Genomic DNA, 19,916 nt, shown 5'->3' with positions numbered 1-19,916 from the left:
CAGAAAATCTCGGTTTGTTCGCGTTGACGAGGTCACTTCAACAGCAACACACTTTCACTTATTCGTTCAGTGGACAGCTTCACGTTGAAGAGGACACAATACGCATCGTCATCTGCAGCGACGCAGGTTGTGAAAAGTCTCTTCACTTCCGTTTCCGGAACAATTTCTTTTTTGAAGCTGAGCGTTATGGTGCAAGAGGTGATGTCATTCTGCGTTCTGGAATGGTAACATGAGTAGTAACTGGTTGTCGTCTGTGTTTCGGGCCACGAAACGGTATTTTTGTAAGGTGCCGTATGTACCGATTGCGAGTCACTTTACGTGAACGACATGCCAAGCACATAGCTAAGATTCACGCTTCAGGCTTAGGCCGATGTCACACGCACGATTTTCTCTTCCGTGTTTTTCACGAAGCCAAAACGGACCCATGGCAACCTACGGGGCTCAATTGCCCTTAGGTTCTATTTTTGAAACAAACAGACGACAAATACTGTAGTGTGAAACCGGCCTTAGTGTCAGGAACTCCGCAACAAGGCGGGCCTTCTTCAAGCAGCGTTAGTTTACTGAACTGAAGGTTAGGCGTCTTTATGTTTACTTGATCAATTGTGTGCAATCGTGGAAGTTGCCCTCCCCCCAATGCTCGAATTAGTGCCGGCGTATTGCCATTGCGTATTGCGTCGTATTCGCATATCATATCGCGTCATGTAGGCAAAAATGTCAAGGGAGGGACACGAGGTCGTCGGTGACTCTATATACTGACTCTATACTGATTGTCTTTGGATCTGTGGTATTCCGGTGGAAGCAGAATTGGCTGTACTGCCATGTACTCATGGCTGTACTCATGAGCGTGCGATTGTGGATGCGCTTCAGGTAGCCACTGATCTGGTCCCCTTAACTATTATTATAGTTATTTTTCTTTTTCGTTTTGCTACGGCGCGTCACTCAATAAAAACTCACTGCACTCTTTGGCGCACTGCTAAACGAGCACGAATGCTACGGCATTGCAGCGGACGAAAGGGGTCCCTCCGCTGTGACCGCACATGGTTTGCGTGCGTCAAACCCGACCATAGGTTGCCATGAGCCTCGTGCAGGAACATGGGTATCGCAAGCAAACACGTTCACTTCTTGTTAAAGTCATTATACTCTTGGTGCGCATTTCTGAACATCTGGACGAGTTTAATGGCGGCACGATTCGTAGCACGCCACCTGCTGGCATTATCGGTCGCACGCATATTACGTTCCTCATTTTCGGCCAGTGTGTATGCATCTCCCGCAGCAATGGCGGCACATATGCGAACTTTATACTTCTGCGAATGCCCCGAAGCACACCGCCTACGATCTAACTTTCAGTGTCGGACGACGTGGACGGCATCACGTGAGACACGCTGTGCAAACACTGAGTGGCCAGCGGCATCGTCGAGTGGGCCAAAGCGCCCGCTCGTTGGTGGTAGCCAAGGTCATGCGGGAGATTAGTATAGGTGGTATGTTCGAATCCTACCACCGGCTGTGCTGTTTGAGGTTTTCCCTGAGTTTTCTACTGGACGCTGCACTGCCAAAAAAGCCTTGAATCCAAACAGAATCCCGAGTGGTGGTTGCCATTGTGATGCAGCCCCCCAGCTGGTCGCCTTGTCGCGTTCAATGTAATCTACCGAAATCGCCGGTTTATGACCGGCAGCCGCCTGTGATATGGGGGACTTAGTTGCCAAACTGAAAGAATCCAACGACGAAGGGATCTCGAAGGACGAAATCCGCACGTGTCTTCTCTCCTTGCGTCGTAAACGACGCTCTGCAGCAATATGGCGTCGGCAATCGGCTTACGACGGGACAACAACAGAGCGTGGCGAGGGAGGTCATTCAGCCGTGACGTCGCGTGACGCACTTCAAGTCAGGCTCCTCCAAATGGCCGAACTCTCTCTATAAACTGCTCTGCGTGGGTTGAGAAGAAAGAAACAAATATGAAATGCACGGGCAAGCTGCCGACGCCCCTCGAGGGGACCGGGACGACCGGGACATCCTTCTGAGGCGCTTTCTCCGAGTGTTTTTGTAAGTTTGATTACGCAGTGACAGTACACCGCAGAACGAACATATTTTGCGCGGTGGCTCCTGCTAGACGCCTCGACAAATGATAAAGGGTTCTGCGCCTAATTGATTGGGTTCCGACACTTCGTCCCAAGTTATGCCAAATCAACGGGAAAGGCAATTTGTATTTTTTTAATTCCGTGTTAGCGCCGCGAAGCAACTGTGGCTATGAGCGGCGTATAGATGTGGACAGATGAAGAGAGGACAGCAGGAAGGAGTGGGGACGGGGGGGTTAGTATGCGTCCTGGGCCGACTTCAAGGGGAACTGTGCCGACATTCGTCTCGAAAGTCTTCGGAAAATCCAGGGAAAACCTCAGACAGCGCAGCCGGTGAAAGGATTCGAACCCGTGTCACCTCCCGGTCTCGGCGTGGAAAGCGATCACTTTATATTTGTATTTACATTGACGTGAACATGCATTCCGAGTCTTACGACAAAGAGGGAAATAGACGCGTAGGAAATCGGCAGCGCAGATACCGAAGGATCGGTATCAAGCGTCTCCACAAGTGAGGGAGCGCGGGAGAGGTGACGTGTTTATGAACATCAATGGGAATGGCCGTACGTCTCGCTCGTCTGATGGTCTCTGGAGGACCCGGTTAACGCATACGTGTGTTCAGGGTTTATATCTCGCTAAGTGTTTATATCTCGCAGAAACACTTTAACGATTTTGCCTCTATTCTCGCGCCTGCAGTACTATGTTTTCATGATGTACTCACCCGCATACACCTAAGTGTGACAACCCCTTTAATAGCATTGTTTATTGCTGTGTTCGATAAAGTGTATGCATAGCAAACTTCGGAATGACGTTAGTCTGACGAAAAGCTAGTATAGAATACCTCATGGTCACATCTTCTGGCTCTTGCCAGGTAGCGGAGGTCAAGGTTGCGAGTCAAAGCAGAGTAAAGGTAAACGCGAGGTTTTCGTGTTCTACACGCATCATGTTGTTGCAGGACTCGCATTATGTTCCCGAACACTTCCGCGACGATCTCAAAAGGTAACACGTAATATATATTAAAAGTAAATCGAGAGGTATCGTTGAGCAGCGTGCCATATATACGAACAAGCATATTTAAACTGGCTCACCTTGAGCACGACAGGATCGAAACGGATTCCAGGCGTTTCCCATATGTTGCCAAGATCTGCACAGAAGGGACAGTTATTATTATCATTACGTCTTGACACATTCTGGTACAACGTAGCAAAGTCATCTCACCGGGATGAAAAAAGCATTATTATGTTTTCTAACATGTAACTGTACAGCAAGCTAGTTCCACTTTTAAAGCAGTTGGTAGCAGTGGGCGTGTTTGACGAAATATTTGTAGAACTGCTGAAACGTCAGTCTTACCGAACCTGTGATGTCTTCAATAAGCTGCGGGCCTTCAACGTCGTCAACAGAACGGCGCTTTCGTCTCGGTTTGGTTTGCGCTCCTCCGTTGTAGATGGGCAGTATCATCGTGTACGATACATCGGCTAAGGAATCATGAAAAGGTCAGCCGTCTTTAAAGCAACGGTTCTCACTGAGAATCTCAGTCAGTTATTATTGTGTGGTATACTTTTGCCGTACACGGACTTTATAACGTATGTTCTAATAGTCCGCAACCAATTCTTCAATTCGGTAGGATATCAAAATCTGTATCCTGATGCAAGCCTGTGCGTTCATGCAGGTAGCGACAGTGCCTCAGCGGAGATGCTTAGTTAACACAAATTACAAAGCGAAATACGATACGTTTCGTTATCACTTGCAGAATGCTGGACCCTTCGTAACTTCACTGATTACCTATTTAAAAGGCAGTATGCAGGAACTTGTTGCAATGAACTGAGCACTTGGAACTCAAAGACCACAGCGAGTGGTCTTCTTTAAGATCTAATCACAGTAGGCTTAATAAGTGCGCGAGACAGAGAAGAAGTACGAATGTGTCATGAAAGTTGGTATTGGGTAGAAGCGGCACAGTTCCGCCTGGTCCGCACTATTGCGTTTCAATGCGTCCGTCTGATTTGCGTCCGTCTGCGAACCGAGTCAAGCCCATTCTAAAGCGGCGGACGCATAGGATCGCCAAGTTTTGGACGGAGCGATGCAAGAAATGCCGGTCGTTATCCCGGTAACCGCGCCACCGCGCGCCCTTGTCTTCTTTTATTTCACTTCACGTAGTCGGCTGTAAGCCGTTTCTCGTAAAGTATCGTCGGAAAAGTGCGGGCGTGCGGAACGTGCGGACGTCCGAACGTGCGGAAACCCATGCCTCCGTCACAAACATTGACGCAGACGGACGGACGGACGTACTGAAACGCAATAGCGCGGACCAGGCTTTAGGAGCAATGTTCGGCTTCGCAAGGTCTGATACACGCGGTGTTTTAGTCGTCGGACGCACGCTTGGAGCTGAGCAGTCCTACCAAGTTCAGCTTCTGCGGTCGCACAACACGGCACACTCTTAATAGACAAGAAAAAGCTAAAGCTGATACAACAAATTTAATACCCATTTATGAGAGTAACAGACAAGACAGAAAATTTGAAATCAACCACGCGGGTCAGAATAAGTCCCTTCACCTCACGTCTGTTGTTCTGTTTTCGTCTATTCTGCTGCGGAAAGTCTAAATGAGATCCTTCACGTAACGAGTTAAGACCGAACGCCAACGCAGGCGAACGACGCCACCAGCTTGATATAGGCAGTTGGACATAGGCGGGATGCAGGCGACTCGACGCCATATACATCAGTGATATATGCTGGCTACGCGCACAGGTACAGGAACGCCTTCCTCTGTGTTTATTCAACAATATTGGCGATGGCGACAACTGCGGACATCAACCTGGAATTTCCCGAGGAAGGTGAAATGAATGCGGAAGACAGAATGCCAGCAACACAACCGCGGATTATTCGGACTGACAGAGTCAGCGTAACATTGGAGAACAGTCTGTCAAATTCTTCCAAGTCGTACATAACGAACGATGCTTGAGGCACAGGAGAACAATGCGGTAGATAGAGCAACGCAAGCGACACAAGCACGTAAAATATCAACAATCCCGGCAACTAGAACATCACCAAAATGACGGGCAACGCATGTCAGGATAATCCCAGGTGAAGCATAAGATTCCTAGCGCCAGCTAACTGCTGTTGCCCTCATCTAGTTTACCTGGGCGAACGTAAATTAACGCAAGACGACTCCAGAATACACGGGAACAGAAGGGAGGAAGAGCGTCAAGCGTGTCACAAGGCCGAACACTGAGCTGACTGAAACTGAAGCGAGCCCGAGAACGCGTCAGAACGAGCATGTCCCACATGGCTGAGAGATCTAAACCCCCAACACACACACACACACACACACACACACACACACACGCACACACGCACACACGCACACACGCACACACACACACACACACACACACACACACACACACACACACACACACACACACACACAGAGAGAGAGAGAGAGAGAGCTGAACTGCTGGAGTTGGCAAGAGAAAACGTTCATTGGGAGCCAAGCAGTTCAGACTCCAGACGGAACAGCCCACTCGTTTATCCATCCTCCGCGTATGTAGAGTGCACTTAGGGCACGGCTTACGGAGAGGCAACCATTGACTTTTATTGCTATTCGCCTCGAGAGCGAACACTGGGGGCGCTCCGATCAGCCGAATCACGGCTTTATGACGTCACATACTGGATAGGTTTCTGCCGTTGCTTAGGGTTGCCTGTGGTAGCGCGGTTGGCGTGGGTGCTTTGACTATCTTCTAGCTGATTCACTGAGTTGTTTTTTTTGTTTTTTTTATGTGAAAGCCTTTCCTGCACTGTACGATGATGGTGTATTGCTCAGTGCCACAGTGCAACAGTTACGCTACCGAAAAAGGTGTAAGTTTTCACATGTATCCGACGGACGCGCGGCTGAGAAAAGATTGACTAGTAAAGCTTAAAATGGGCAAAGCAATTTCGCGATACAGCCGCGTCTGCAGCAAACATTTCGCCGAAGAGGACTTCGTTTACCCTGTGGACGCCTTGTTGTTCGGTAAGTCGGAATTCTGTTGTTAACAGAGATAGCCAGGATCTCGAAGCAATGCCGATAGTTGTGGCTAATGAACGTCCCTTAAAGGGTGGAGAAGCAGGAAGCTAGCAGCGGGTACTGTGTCTAGCAGGAATCTGCCTCTGCGACAGCACGACAGGAAGGCTGTTGCAACGTCGGATCGCACGAAAAGGCTGCGGGAAAGACAATTGAGGAGTAACGTTTCTGTTGCCCGGTTGCACTGTTCAGGAGAGCTGAACTCTGCGAGTGAAAGTTCACATCACGACGATCAAGTATTTCAGGATGAAAATTTAGCGACGCAGGTATGGGTAGTGGTGTAATTAGTCGCCCACACATAGGAGTGAGAATGCAAAGTACAAGCTCTAGATTCACAATCTGATACGTTCCAGATGGTAACGAATAACAAAAGTTCTTTCACGCTTTGCTATCCCGCAGGTGGCATTCTGGGGGCTTCTGATTTAGCAGGATATGCTCCATTAGCCTTCACTGTGTCTGAAGAAGGAGAGGAAGCCATCTGTGAAAATAACTCCAGTGAGCAAGGCGACACTGGTGACTTCTTTATATGCCCACTATACAACATCTTCGATAGCTGCAGGATTTCCTTTACTTTTGCTGCATCAGCTTTTCAAAGAAATATATGTCACATGACAAATACAACGACGAGTAGAACCCAACTTTGCTCTACTTGTCGTAGATATGATCCACCAGCCTGCCTGTATCTAGTCATCTTGTCGAAATGCAATATAGCCTTATTTTAATTCTTCCAGGTTTAGCAGCTGAGCTTGAAGCATTTTCAAGAGAAGTGGGTGTACAGGTCAACCCTCTTATCCACACACCTGGAGGCCGACAACAAATGGTTTCAATATCAAAACTTTCGGATGAAGACTCACTTCGCTGTGCCACAGGAATAGGAACATTTGCTGTTTTTTTATAATGTAACGGAGCTGTACACAGAAACGCGTCAACTTCAGTCTCCAAGGAGTTTCTGCATTAGTGATGAAGATGCAGTTGTGATGACTTTCATGAAACTTTACCACAATGTATTGTTTTCCCCTTCTTGGTGTACTGTTCGGAGTACATAGATGTACATAGATAGTGCTATCCTGAAGCATGCTGTGTTTCTTCCATCCAAAGACGTTGTACTTGGCAGCCTAACAAAGTACTTCAAACACTACAGCAGCACCCCCATGGTGCTGGACTGCACAGAGACTCCAATTCAGAAGCCTAAAGATTTAGCATCCTGCATATTAACATACAGCCATTACAGAAAGACCCACACTGTCAAGATACTCGTGTGTGAGACGCCTGGCGGTCTCATCAGTTACGTGAGCCGTGCTTATGGGGGAAGGTGCTCGGACGCATTCATTACAAAGGAGAATGGAGTTCTCCAAAGCTGTGAACCGCACATCGACAGTGTGATGATTGACAAGGGGTTCCTGATTGATGAGCTTTGTATTGCACGTCGCCTGAAAGTTATTCGGCTCCCATTCTTGAGAAATAAAAAGCAGTTTTCCCCTGGTGAAGCACAGGCAACCCAATCTATAGCCAGCGCTCGGGTTCATGTGGAACGCACTATCCGAATGATAAAGCTCTTTAAAATCCTCCAGCAGAGATTTCCTGTGGACCTCTTGCCGTACATTAACGATATTGTTATGATAGCTGCTGGGCTTGCAAATATCAGCAAACGAATCTTTAGTGAGAATAAGTTTCTCTTTGTATAGGAAGATGAGTTTGTGTTGTTTCGATGTGTTAGTAATGAAAGTTTTCCATGTGCAAGAAAATGAATAAGTGCTTATGTAAAACCCATGTATAGTTTATTGCACTGCAAAATAATTCTGATAAACACTTTTAAACTCACTTTGATGTTCACTTTATTCTCTCAGTTATGTGTTTAAGGTACACCCTGTTCAACCATCTGCTGCAGGACGTATGTCTTGAAGAAGTATGAACCCCTAACAACTAATTCAGCAAAATAGTCTTGATCGAAGGGGACATTAAAGCTGATGGTCTTGCCTTCGCTTTCGTACACAAAGAAGTCAGCTGACTGCACATTCACTAATCCCATCTGCATTTGGACTTGTGAGAAATAACGGCTTGTCACCTTCAGAGACATGTTTTCACGTTCTCCCACCAGTTCTCGCTTTGCAAATGCAGAAATATCTCGTGGGCATTTGACCTCTAGAACCCTCCGTGGGCAACAGTCACATGTTACTACCCCATCAGGACTGGCTCTAAGGTAGGGGTGTTGATAGAGGACATAGAGCCCACATTCCTCAACTTTCAAGTTTACATGACTCTGACGTGCTGTCTTGTAGGCTAACTTTGCCACAGCCTCAAGATTCAATCCCCTGGTCATTGCTTTTGTCGTACATGAGCGGGTACGCATAACCAAATGTAGTATTGGTCTCACGTCGTGAGGTCCCATCTTGTATTTTATCGTTTTCACACGTGTCAAGATGCTGTGCACAATCGACGCTGTTACCATACCTGTGCGGTACTCGAACCACGATCCCAAGTAGCACATAATATCGGGCCAGCATTGGGAAGAATCGGCAATACTGTGGGAGATATCGTCCGGTTCGTCCCGGCAGGAACGATGCCGGTCCAATGGGCGACTGCGAGAGGGAAAACGCAGTTCTCGCCACTATCGGGCGAAATCGGCTGCGCTCTGGCAGGAATAGTCTGTGACTCTCGTCTGGAGCCGATAGCTTGCCGATACGACAGAGACGGACGAGAGGGAGGGGATCATCCTCGCCAGTACCGGGAACAATCGGCAGCGCTCTGGGAGAAACCGTCCGGTTGCTACCGTCCGGAGCCGGTAACCTGTCTATCCGTGATGGGAACGATATAATCCTCGCCACTATTGGGTGAGGTCCGCGGCGTTCTGGGAGAACTGATGCGGGGCCTCCCGTCAGAAGCCGATAGCTTGCCGATTTGACGGAGATGGGCGAGACGGAGGGCAGAATCCTCGCCAGCATCGGGCGCAGTCGGCGGCGCCGTGGGAGAAATCGTCTGGTCGCTCCCGTTGGGAGCCAATAGCTTGCCGAACCCCGTCAACGCGCCAGTGAAAGGAAAAAGTCCACCCTCACCCCAATCGCTTGTTTTTTTTTTTTTTTTCACGGCGTCTCCAGCACTCTGCGCATGCGCGCGCTGCACGTGGTTGGCGGTTGCACACTTTGAAGTGCTTAAAAACGAGGAACGCTTGCCGTCAAATCACCGCAAAACAGGTTCTAATTGATCATGGCTTCTGCAAGTCCACTGGTAAGCATTCAATGTGATTAGGACTCGATTAGAAACAGTACGCGCTTCCGTAGTGGGTACATTTCAAATGGAATTGTGAGTTGTTTAATCAAGCGTCAGCTATTTCACGCAGCTCATTGGAAAAGCAATGTTTGCCTTGAGATTTACGTAAGCGGATAGATTTAGGGAAAATTAAAATATTTCTGCAAGGAAAACAGGGAGAAATCATTGGAAGCATAGCCCTGCTGAAGCAAAGGGCTAATTCTCCTGATCTCTTGGTGTCGGTTAGTGTAGGGGACATAATGTAGCGTCCGTGTGTGACACTGCTCTGTTTTCTTTTTTTTTTTGACGAAGTCAAGACCAAGACAAGCTCATAAAAACAGGAATGCCGCGTTGGAAGAAATACAGAGATATAAGGAAAGAAACGAGAGACGTGCTACAACAAATTGAAGATTCTGACATCAGTGTTCCGGAATGTCTGGAAAACGTGGTTCGAAAGGGGGAGAATCATTTTAGTGAGGGGATAGAAAGCCTCAGTGAATAAAGAAGTAGCTCACGAGCAGCGGACAGCCAGTATGATTCAGAATACTACGCTCAGGAAATTTCAGAAGCAGACTTCGATATTCAAGAAGTTGGGTCTGACGCTGAATGCTATTTCGAGGATACTTTCGGAAGTGCAGTTAGTGGTGACCAGGACCGCCGTGGTGGGCAGCCAGATGAAAATACTGGACAATACCGTCACTACGTCTGCCAACCGAACAAGTCCGGCAGCTGTTGTCCCATATCGCGCAGAAGCATCAGTTGACTCACAAAGCCATAAACGACCTCACTCTGCTTTTGCGTGACATCGGATACGTAGACATGCCACGTGATGCACGAACTCTCCTGCGCACACAACGGAAGGCATGCATCATTCACGACAACTTCATCGATTTCGGTTTGACGTGGCAGGTGGTAGCAAAACTACAGGATGGCTTACGACACTCCACTGATACAGCTATGCTGCACATTAACATCGACGGCATTCCTGTTTTCAAAAGCTCTTCCATATGCTTCTGGCCAATTCTATGTTCGGTGTCAAATGCTAGCAATGTGGAGCCATTTGTAGTAAGCCTATATTGTGGGCCAGGTAAACCACCGGATTTGGAGAAATTTCTGCGACCATTTCTGACGGACATGAAAGAGCCAGAAGACAACGGAGTGGTTGTTATGGATAAACATTTGCATGTAGCTCTCACAGCTGTCATATGTGATACACCTGCAAGGTGTTTTGTTAAATGTACAAAGGGACATGCTGGCTTTCACAGCTGTGACAGGTACACCCAGCGGGGAGAATGTGCTGAAGGACGCTTATTCTTTCGTTCCGTTGAACAGCATATTCTGAGAAAGGACACTTCCTTCAGGTCACTGACAGATGCCGGGAATCATCATGGAACATCACCATTTTGTAGCCTAAAAATTGACATGGTATACGGGTTTCCAATGGACTATATGCATTGCGTTTGCTTGGGAGTGGTTCGACGGCTCCTCTCAAATTGGACGAAGAAAGGTAAACTTCCAACAAGGATTGGGATTCGACAGAAGCAGGCTATCGACGAGTTCCTTGTTAACTGCACACTGCCTTCAGAGTTTAAGCATCAGCCACGAAGCACTGAAGAAATCAGCTTCTGGAAGGCTACCGAATTTCGTTCATTCCTTCTCTATACTGGACCAGCTGCTTTAAAGACAGCTTTGCCAATGAGGCAGTATCATCATTTCCTGTTACTCCACGTGGCAACAACAATCCTTGTGTCTCCAGAAATGTATCTCACCTGCAACAAATTAGCCTCACAGCTAGTTAGGGGTTTCGTTCAAGAATACGGGGACATTTACGGCATTAACAACATTGTGTACAACGTCCACTCCGTGTGCCATCTATCTGAAGAATGTAAGAACCACGGCCCGCTGGATCGTTTCTCTGCTTTCCCGTATGAAAATTACTTAGGCAAGCTAAAGTCCCTAATTCAATCCCCTTCTAGGCCACTGGCTCAGATCAGCCGGAGGTTATCTGAGCGTTCTGCTGCAAGCCTAAATGATTCGTGGAAGAATTATGGGCTATCATCCGTGCAAGCTGCTTGTGACATCAACTCTTCGTGCCTGATATCAGACGACTGTATCGCGGCGGTATCCGAGACAAATGAGAGTACAATTGTTGGGTACCTGTATGAAGATCTGCACGACCTGTACAAATACCCATTGGCATTATCAGAGTTGAAAATTTATAAATCCAGTGGGACACCGTCACGGATCACAAGGACGTGGCCACGAGAAGCGTTTGTGACCAAGTGTGTGAAGTTGCAGTATCGTACAGGCGTCATTTTCCTTCCCTTACGGCATTATGAAATGTACGTAATCAACAATTTGCTGGGCACAATCATTTAGTTTTTATTGTTCATTTAGTTATGTTGTGTTTAGTTTAGTATTTTGGTTGCAAGTGGTTAGTTTACTTCCCACACACGTACTTCTGTCGCGTGACGACATTATTACAAGTAATGATGATAATTGGGGTTTACAAAGCGAAACAACTATGGCAATTAGCGGCGGCTCTGTGGTCCGTCTGTGGATTAATTTGTACCACCTAAGTGATACGTGCATTAAATGTCACGCACGTGACACGGTAGCGATAACATCGAAAAGCAATGACGTCATACACATAATATACTCTGCAGAAGTCACTAGCATGTGTCCTAATCATATTACCATGGAGGTAACAATGTGTGCCTGACTTTGCCAGCATAACTTTTACTCATATTTTAGTTACTGTACGTTAGTAGGTGACAAAGCCAAAACCAGGCCAGTGGCTTGCAGTTGTTGAGTTTCTAGGGTAAGAGTCAACTGGTGTGGTCCCTACATGAGAACTTCATGTGCGTGTGGCCAACAGCCCTGACGAATAAGCAGAGGGATCAACTAGTAAAGGAAAACAAGCCACCTGGACCATGGCGAAAGTACCCCGTCCGGATTATTTGTTTCTCCTGTAAGCATACCATAACTGCTTTAGAAGGGCTTATTTCTTAATGCTTTGTGCTTTATCAAAGATATTAGTTTACTTACAGTTAATTATGTCACGTATTCTATTTTAAAATTCTAGCCTCAATAGAGAGTGCTGAGAGAAGGCATGCACAGGCTTTGTTGACTTCATCGGTGGACACAGGAAGCGAAATGTCCGACATGGCAGTAAACCAATCTTGGCAGCATCCACAAATTGAAATGTAAATATTGATGTAATCACTGTCTTCCTGCATGAGTGTGCAGTATGCATTACAGGCCAATTTCCGACACTCTGAGTCAGCGCTCAGATACTCACCTGGAACACTCAGAGCACCTGCACACTCTGCAACCTCTCTTTCTCCCCCCACTTCCAGCGAGAGCTACTAGTGATAGCAGAAATGCACATCCAAGGCGATTATCATGTAAGTACCCAAATACCGTAGCATTGTTTAAACATGCCCCCCCCCCCCCGCCCCGTAGGGCTTCGTCAAAAAGTTAAAAAGTGGCTTTCTTCATTTATCTCGCCTCTTTGTACCTTTTTCAGCGTTTGAGAGGAAAGTGATAACGCTCCTGGCTGAGGTCAAGCACGAAATCACAGATGTTTTCACCCGGCTGACTAAGCTTGAGGCCATGGTGCACCTGACATCAGGATAGCAAAGCCCATATGTGCCCCCGAGCCTACCTGTGAAAACCGAGAACGAGCTTCACGACCTAGAGGCTCAGCTTGGTGACACAAATGGCGCAGCTCCGCTGTAATTACGGGCAGAAATTCGTCCCCTAACACTGTCCATGACCAGCGGATGGCTGCGCCCGTGCGCTCACACTCGGGGATAGGAGAATCCCATTGACGGCGCGCCAAGTCTGTTCTCTAGAGTCCTCCTATATTAACTCTATGGGTGAAGGAATATTTTGGTCGTTGGTGAACGAGTTCATTCATTTCAAGCAAGTGAGTCGTTCAGTCTGAGCGGTTCATTCACGAACGACACATCACTATAAAGATTACCTTTTGCAATGAATGTTTTGTGGAACCGTGTTTTGATCGTATTTTGGCGTGGACACGCGTAGAGTTCCCAGAGGGAGTGTTTGCATATAGTTTGTAGAAAGAAACCGAAAGAATGGATAGCGAAATGCGAACTATAGACTCGTCTTGGCTTCTCGGCCGCGTCTTGGCTATCGGTACAAAACTGCAAGCAGAGTATAAAGCTAAGGCTATAAAGAAATACGATATCAAGTACGACACTGGAGGCTCCAATGCGTTAGTAACGATAACAAAAGGACTCCCAACGAAGAGGGCTGGAAATTTTCTGCACCACTTGGGTGTTTCTAACAGATAAATTATTTTGCGATATGTTACCCATGAATTGTTGCTGGACAGTTAAGACAATGTTAGTCAATTATATAGGACATATTAATTAGAATGTGCTCAAAAGTAGCGAACACATATTTACCAAGCTCGCAATGTCCTCCGTTGAAGGCCTTGTAAGCGGCCGGACATTCACATGTTGTAGAGTTGTTTCCTGACACAGACGCACACTTTGCTCCAAATTGGTGGCAGCTGTGATCACTGGTCTCACAAGGATCTGAAAGCAATAGAGGTGTACACGCAATCTTTGTTTACTCCGCGTCGCCAATTAACTGCACAATCCCCTTTCCCCTGCGTCTTTCTCGTACAGAGGACGCCCAATTATTGGCTGAATAGTGTATCACCAAGGAGGACTCAACAATAGATTTTCAGGAAGCTGTCTTACGTACGAACAAAATCTATAATGACATAGAATGGTCATATTACATGACACCTCCTCGGTGCTCCTTTGGGTGGTTTTCGTTCTTTTTCTCTTCGTTTCATCCTCCATTCGTTTGGTATAGCACGGCCAACCGACGATTGTAATCGGATAGGGAACTGCTCCAACGGTCAAACACCCCACGTCATCGTCATAATTTTTCTGTCGTTATTGTTGTTCTTTATACATAGTGCATGGCTTCAACAGACTTGGAACTACAGGCTAAAGATGCGGACATTCTTTCACTTCATTTCCTGGCTAAGCCTACTACAATATTAAGCATCCTAACCGCAGGTCATACTTACTGGCGCAATACATCTTGTTGTTCATCGTCATGCCGTGACTGCAAACACATATCCTCTCCGAAGCATTGTTTTTGGCACAGACGGCACCTCTTTTGGAGCAGGCATCCTTCTCAGCTGCTGTACATATGGCTGTAATGGAAAAATTGGAAAAAGCTTTAATGCGTGAAGTGACAAGGCTATCAAAATCCGAGTATTGGCTTAGCATATCGACCATAACAGCCGGCTGAAGGTATGGGCCTCCGTGTGTTTCGTTCTTCCTGGTCGCTATACTTAAGGGAGCCAGCTATAGAGACATTGAACGTGGCTGATACCATGTTTCATTCATCATGCAGTCTATCAGGAAACGTTATGCATAGTATTTTCGCCGTGCGATGTATTATCACTGCGCAGTGAAATTTACGAAGAAATGCCGGAGAAAGTAGCCATTGGCACAGCAGGATCTCCTCGTGATGGCAGCAGACTTGCATGGCATCAGACATGAGTGAGAGGCAACCGTAAGCTCTCATTGGCGACCGAAAATTCGCCTGCTAATGATGCGGCGCTTCGGCAGTCACGCCACGGGACACCTGATTAGCCCTCCCATGAGAAGTGCGAACGTCACGCGGCGACGTCAATTTCCCTCCTTCATTTAGATGCTCCTTGAATGAGCGGTTGTGTTCCTAGAGGATGCGCAGATCAGGGGCCTCTCTCGCGCGCTAGTGGTCAGCTGCGCTCGGCGTTCTTTTGCAAGAGCTCGTGTTATTTGTTGCACAACACGCTGCAGCAGAAACCAAAAGTAAAATATGGATGCACGTTTCACTTCCTCTTTAACGTAACTCACTTTGCAGTAAGCTATCTTGTTAACAACATAATTTTGCGGCTTGCTACTTAAAAGCGCGCACGCACGTAGATAGACACAGATAGACACAAAAACTCCCAGACGAGTCACGGACACATGACGGCATATGATATGTGGAATTTACGCTTTAGCTGTTAATGCGCCGCACGAAGTGAAAATGTATATAAAAGAAATAACACGGTCCGTTTTGAATACATACATGGCTGCATTTCAAAATGAAACATCATAATCACAGATATCACATATGAGCTGGAAGGCCAGACACCACAGCAAGCAACGGGTAAATTTCCAGCACATCTTTCCGTTTCAAAACGTAACACCGTGAACGTAGCGACGTCCTATTGCGACGAGATCATATGCAGGCGCAGTAGCTACATGTATAAAACAAGTACCCATAATTAGCTTTAACTGGAATTTCCGTTTAAATTGTAGCAACCGTTGGTGTTACTGGAAATCTGTTAGCTGCCTGACTTAACCCGAGCATGGACGTGAGTAGCCTGTGTCATGTGCCTGAGAAACTCAGTAATATTATGTCCGCATGAGTACGACCAGTGAAACCAAAACCTTAACTGGCATGTACGTTTTAAGTACATGATGATTCAAGCGGTAAGTCAAGATACGCGGACTCATACACGAAAGTTGTTACCAGATGTTGATGTACCAGTGTTTTATCGAGTAATGTGTACTTTGGTAATGAATATGCAATACAAGTAATTATTGTTACTTTTGTATGTTAAGCGTGAAATAAGTTCAATTCATTCTATTCAGCTTGATCTAGAGCACTGCACGGGCCCAGGATTACCCGCAAGCCCCGCTTGGCGTTTTTTAGGCGGGCCTGGGCCGGGCTCGGGCTTCAGCCACCGGGCCCGGGCCGGGTACGGGCTTGACAACGTCAGGCATGGTCGGGCATGTATGCGAACATATTTCACTTCACGAGACTGGACAGCTGAATTTTCACGTTACTTTTTTTTCCCCATTGGGTATGGGATATCAGGTATTCTCATCTGAGAACGATCACTTTTTTACACGTGATCATGCTTATTTCGTGAATGGGTCTGGATTTCACGCGTGCACTCACACACATTTCGGGACGATTGGTGTGGGGTCCTGCACGAGCGTCAGTTAGGTTAGGTGTTGGGACATATTTCGTTCTCGTGAGGGTCTGGCACGAGGGTCAGTGAGGTTAAGTGTTTTGACATATTTCGTTTTTATGAGAGTTCGGCAAGAGGGTCGGTTAGGTAAGGTGTTCTGACATATATTTCGTTCGCGTGAGAGTTCAAGAAAGAGGAACTAACACCAGAGCATGTGCAATAGAGCGGCGATGAGTCTCTCTTGAACCGCAATGTATATACGCCCACGCGCCGCTGCGTGCTGCGTTCCCAAGCAAGCAACCACCAAGCACAGAGCGGCTTGCCGGTAGAGAAACTAGAGAAACACAGCCGCTGCTGCGGTCGAGTGTACCTCCTGACTCTCCACCTATTAGCTGCGTCCTTTTCTTTGCTGCGTTGTGCTCTTTAGTAAATCTAAATACGCCTCCGAACCTCGAGAACAAATAGAGCAGAGGCGGGCTTGGACCGAGCCTCAGCATGGAAACAGTCGGGTACGGGCTGGGCCAGGGCCGGGCCCGGGCTGGAAATACATAGAAGACGTCGGGCCCGGGCCGGGTACGGGCCGTAGCAGCCGGGCCTGGGCCTGACACTGCCTGAAAATTAGACCCGTGCAGTGCTCTAGCTTGATCTGTGTGGTTGATCCCGTTCTAGGTATCTATCCTGCCTGTTAGATTAATCGAGACATGTAACAGAGAAATGCTAAGTGCTGCTCTACCTACATTCTGTTATCTACGCTGCATGAAGCGGATCTAAAAGTGAATAAAATAAATATAACAGTGTTCTCCTTCCACTACTGTTGCATTGTTCCAACGTTGCCGTGCTGTGATATGTGTCCGCTGTCCATATCACTTATATGGAAACCGAGAGAAAAAATATCACAGCACTTTTTAAGCTGGGCTCTAACGAACTAATGTCCGTAAGCACAAAGGCCCCGATAAGCCGATAAGCAGCGCTGCCCGTGCCGCCCATGCATGTTAGCAGGAATCTTCCCAAGAAAGCTCCAGTTTTTCTTGCGTTTACGACAATATGCTGTGGGTACTCACCTTGACACCCGTTTGTAGTGTTGTAGAAGCCAGTTTCACATTCGCAACGGCCGTTTTTGCAGATTTCGCCGAGGCCCTCACATGCGGCTTCAAATAAACAAGGATCCAGTTCTGCAAGACAGCGATATGAGTTAATTAATGCCTGTCCGCTCCACATTTTCCGTTCAGTTCAATTCAGTGCCATAAGCTGACGAATGTCATGCAGGCACTAGCCGAAGAAGCTGCTCGATCAGCCACATGAATGAAGTGCAGTAAATGAATCGCCACTTTAGGTGAGGAATTGGTGTCTGGACAATAGACCAGTCTATCGACCCTTTTGCGTTAAGAAGGTAGGATGTGGCCAACGCAGTACCACCAAACGCGCAATGTGCCCTTGCGCGCTATCTCCAGGACATACGGACTGAAGTCAGCTTTTGAAACGCGACGCACGGTGCACTTTTTTTTTTAAATTCCGTGTTAGCGCCGCGAAGCAACTGTGGCTATGAGCGGCGTACACACGTGGCAGTGATGTGCCCTGAAAAGGATATTGACCTCGCGTGACAGCTAAAGATGTGTGAGCAGCCATGTTGGCTCTCCCGGTGTTCGCGTGTAAACTGTGAATGTGGTTGTTTTGGAAACATGCAGTGTACACCAGCCTAAGCTCGTCGATACAAGCGAAAGGCATTAGTGTGCAGTTGATACATATGGCGAATGGAGACCGGATGAGAAAAGTGACAACTAACGATCTCTGCGTAGCAGTGGGTTGCCCAAACGTACCATTGGATCGCCTTGGTGAATTAACTTCTGCCACATAATAAGTGTTTGATTCCTAAAACTTTGAGTCTCGCTTTTGCTTTCGAAACTTGTCTTCTGTTGCCACGCATTCCTCATATGAAACTTCTTGTCACAGTATGACGAAGCTTACGCAGACAGGCGAGTACAGATCAAGAATTTGATTCGATGTATTGTAGTGTCCCCCTGTAATAAATAGCCGTAGCTTTTTACACGTGCTGCCTTGGCTGTTTTCTTCGTCGAAACCAAATTTTCACCAATTGCGGTCTTTTTCATGCTGTCGAATTAACTTCAGTTGCGATTGTATTGCAGACGACAAAACTGTTGGAGGTCGTCTGCAATACGTTTATCTGGGTTCTTGTCCGAGAATAATGATCTTCAAGATGCAGAGGATTCTATTTCTGCCAAGAGCAGGAATGCCAAGGCAGATGTGCCGACGAGACGACTCATATAGCACATTGGATGGTGAAACGTTTAGACAAAGGTTCTGCTTGACAAAAAGTGCGACTCCGCGCGTTGATGTACTGGTTGAAGCACAAGTTTCTCATATGAGCAACGGAAACAACCTGGTGCTGCCGCTCAAACCAACTGCTGCTAACACTGCACTTCTACGCTATATTTCAAGCTGGAGCCTTTGTTTCATTCATAGTCTACAGTATGCCGCATTGCTAAGAAGGTGTCACGTCTGCTGGCGTCGCTGTCCAAGGACATGATTAAATTCCCGACAACTGTTACAGAGAGGGCTACTACCATTGAGTCGGTGTGGTGAAAAGTTAAATCGTGCACCCCAAAATGTGATTTTTGGCGCGGTTTATAGTCCACCAAACCGTATATTAAGTCCATATAAGTATATAAGTATATTAAGAGTATATTAAGGCCATATGTGACCACGTGGTGTAGCTGACTGGTAAAAACCGTGTCATAATGCTGCGTGGGGCTTCAGTATACGCAATGTTGACTGGGAAAATCTCGTCCCTTTATCACACAACTGCCAGCATGCCATGTTGATCACTGGTATTGTGTTTATATGTAATTTAACTCATATTGTCAGACATTATAGAAGAATTCTGGGGAAGACGTCTTTAATTCTCGATCTCGTTTTTGTGTGTCATGTATTGTTGAGTAATCAGTTCGAGTGCAATGTCGTAGATGGTACGTCTGATCACAAGATTGTTTTATGTAAACTCTCTTTATGTTCCGAATTTGTACGTTTTCCTGTTAGCCGTTTTTTATTTTTTATTTTTTTTGTACTTCCACCACTGTTTTGATCAGTTCAAAATTCAAAGCAGTGTAGAGACACGACGGTAGACGACTTGTGGATATATTTTGTTAACTTAGTTAAACGCACTTTACACCTTTTTGTACCAATGCGGAGGCGAAGGCAACGCAAGTTTAGTCCGTGGATCAACAGAGAAATTATCCAATTGAAACGCAAAATCGAACGGAAACGTAGGAACGGTTCTCAAAGTCGAGAACTGGGTTTGCTTCGAACTGGTGTGAGGAAGAGAGTGAAAGAAGCAAAATTTGAATATGTGAACGTTACTTTAAAATCTTTTTATCTTCTGATCGGGACAAATTTTGGGGGTTCCTTTCCCCTTCGCATAGAATCGTAAACAAACTTATGGTTGGTGACCATCTTGTCACTATTGCAGTTTCGATTGTGAATGGGTTGAATGAGTACTTCTGCTCTGTATTTACCATTGATGACGGTATG

General features: G+C 46.8%; 1 protein-coding gene across 1 annotated transcript in view; it reads right to left on the bottom strand.

Annotated features, from left to right (window-relative positions):
- Positions 1–19,916, bottom strand: part of LOC135384689 (mucin-17-like) — a 63,256-nt gene that overhangs the window by 25,667 nt on the left and 17,673 nt on the right. The window contains exons 2-7 of the mRNA XM_064613879.1: positions 17,432–17,542; positions 14,442–14,570; positions 13,804–13,935; positions 3,420–3,544; positions 3,158–3,213; positions 53–216 (exon numbers count right to left, since the gene is read on the bottom strand). Coding sequence (XP_064469949.1) covers positions 53–216; positions 3,158–3,213; positions 3,420–3,544; positions 13,804–13,935; positions 14,442–14,570; positions 17,432–17,542 — 717 coding nt within the window. The remainder of the gene's footprint in view (positions 1–52; positions 217–3,157; positions 3,214–3,419; positions 3,545–13,803; positions 13,936–14,441; positions 14,571–17,431; positions 17,543–19,916) is intronic.

Source organism: Ornithodoros turicata, chromosome 2 (genome assembly GCF_037126465.1).
Source record: "Ornithodoros turicata isolate Travis chromosome 2, ASM3712646v1, whole genome shotgun sequence".
NCBI lineage: Eukaryota > Metazoa > Arthropoda > Arachnida > Ixodida > Argasidae > Ornithodoros > Ornithodoros turicata.
Note: the sequence above shows the minus strand (reverse complement) of the source record. Positions and strands in the feature narration are given on the sequence as shown.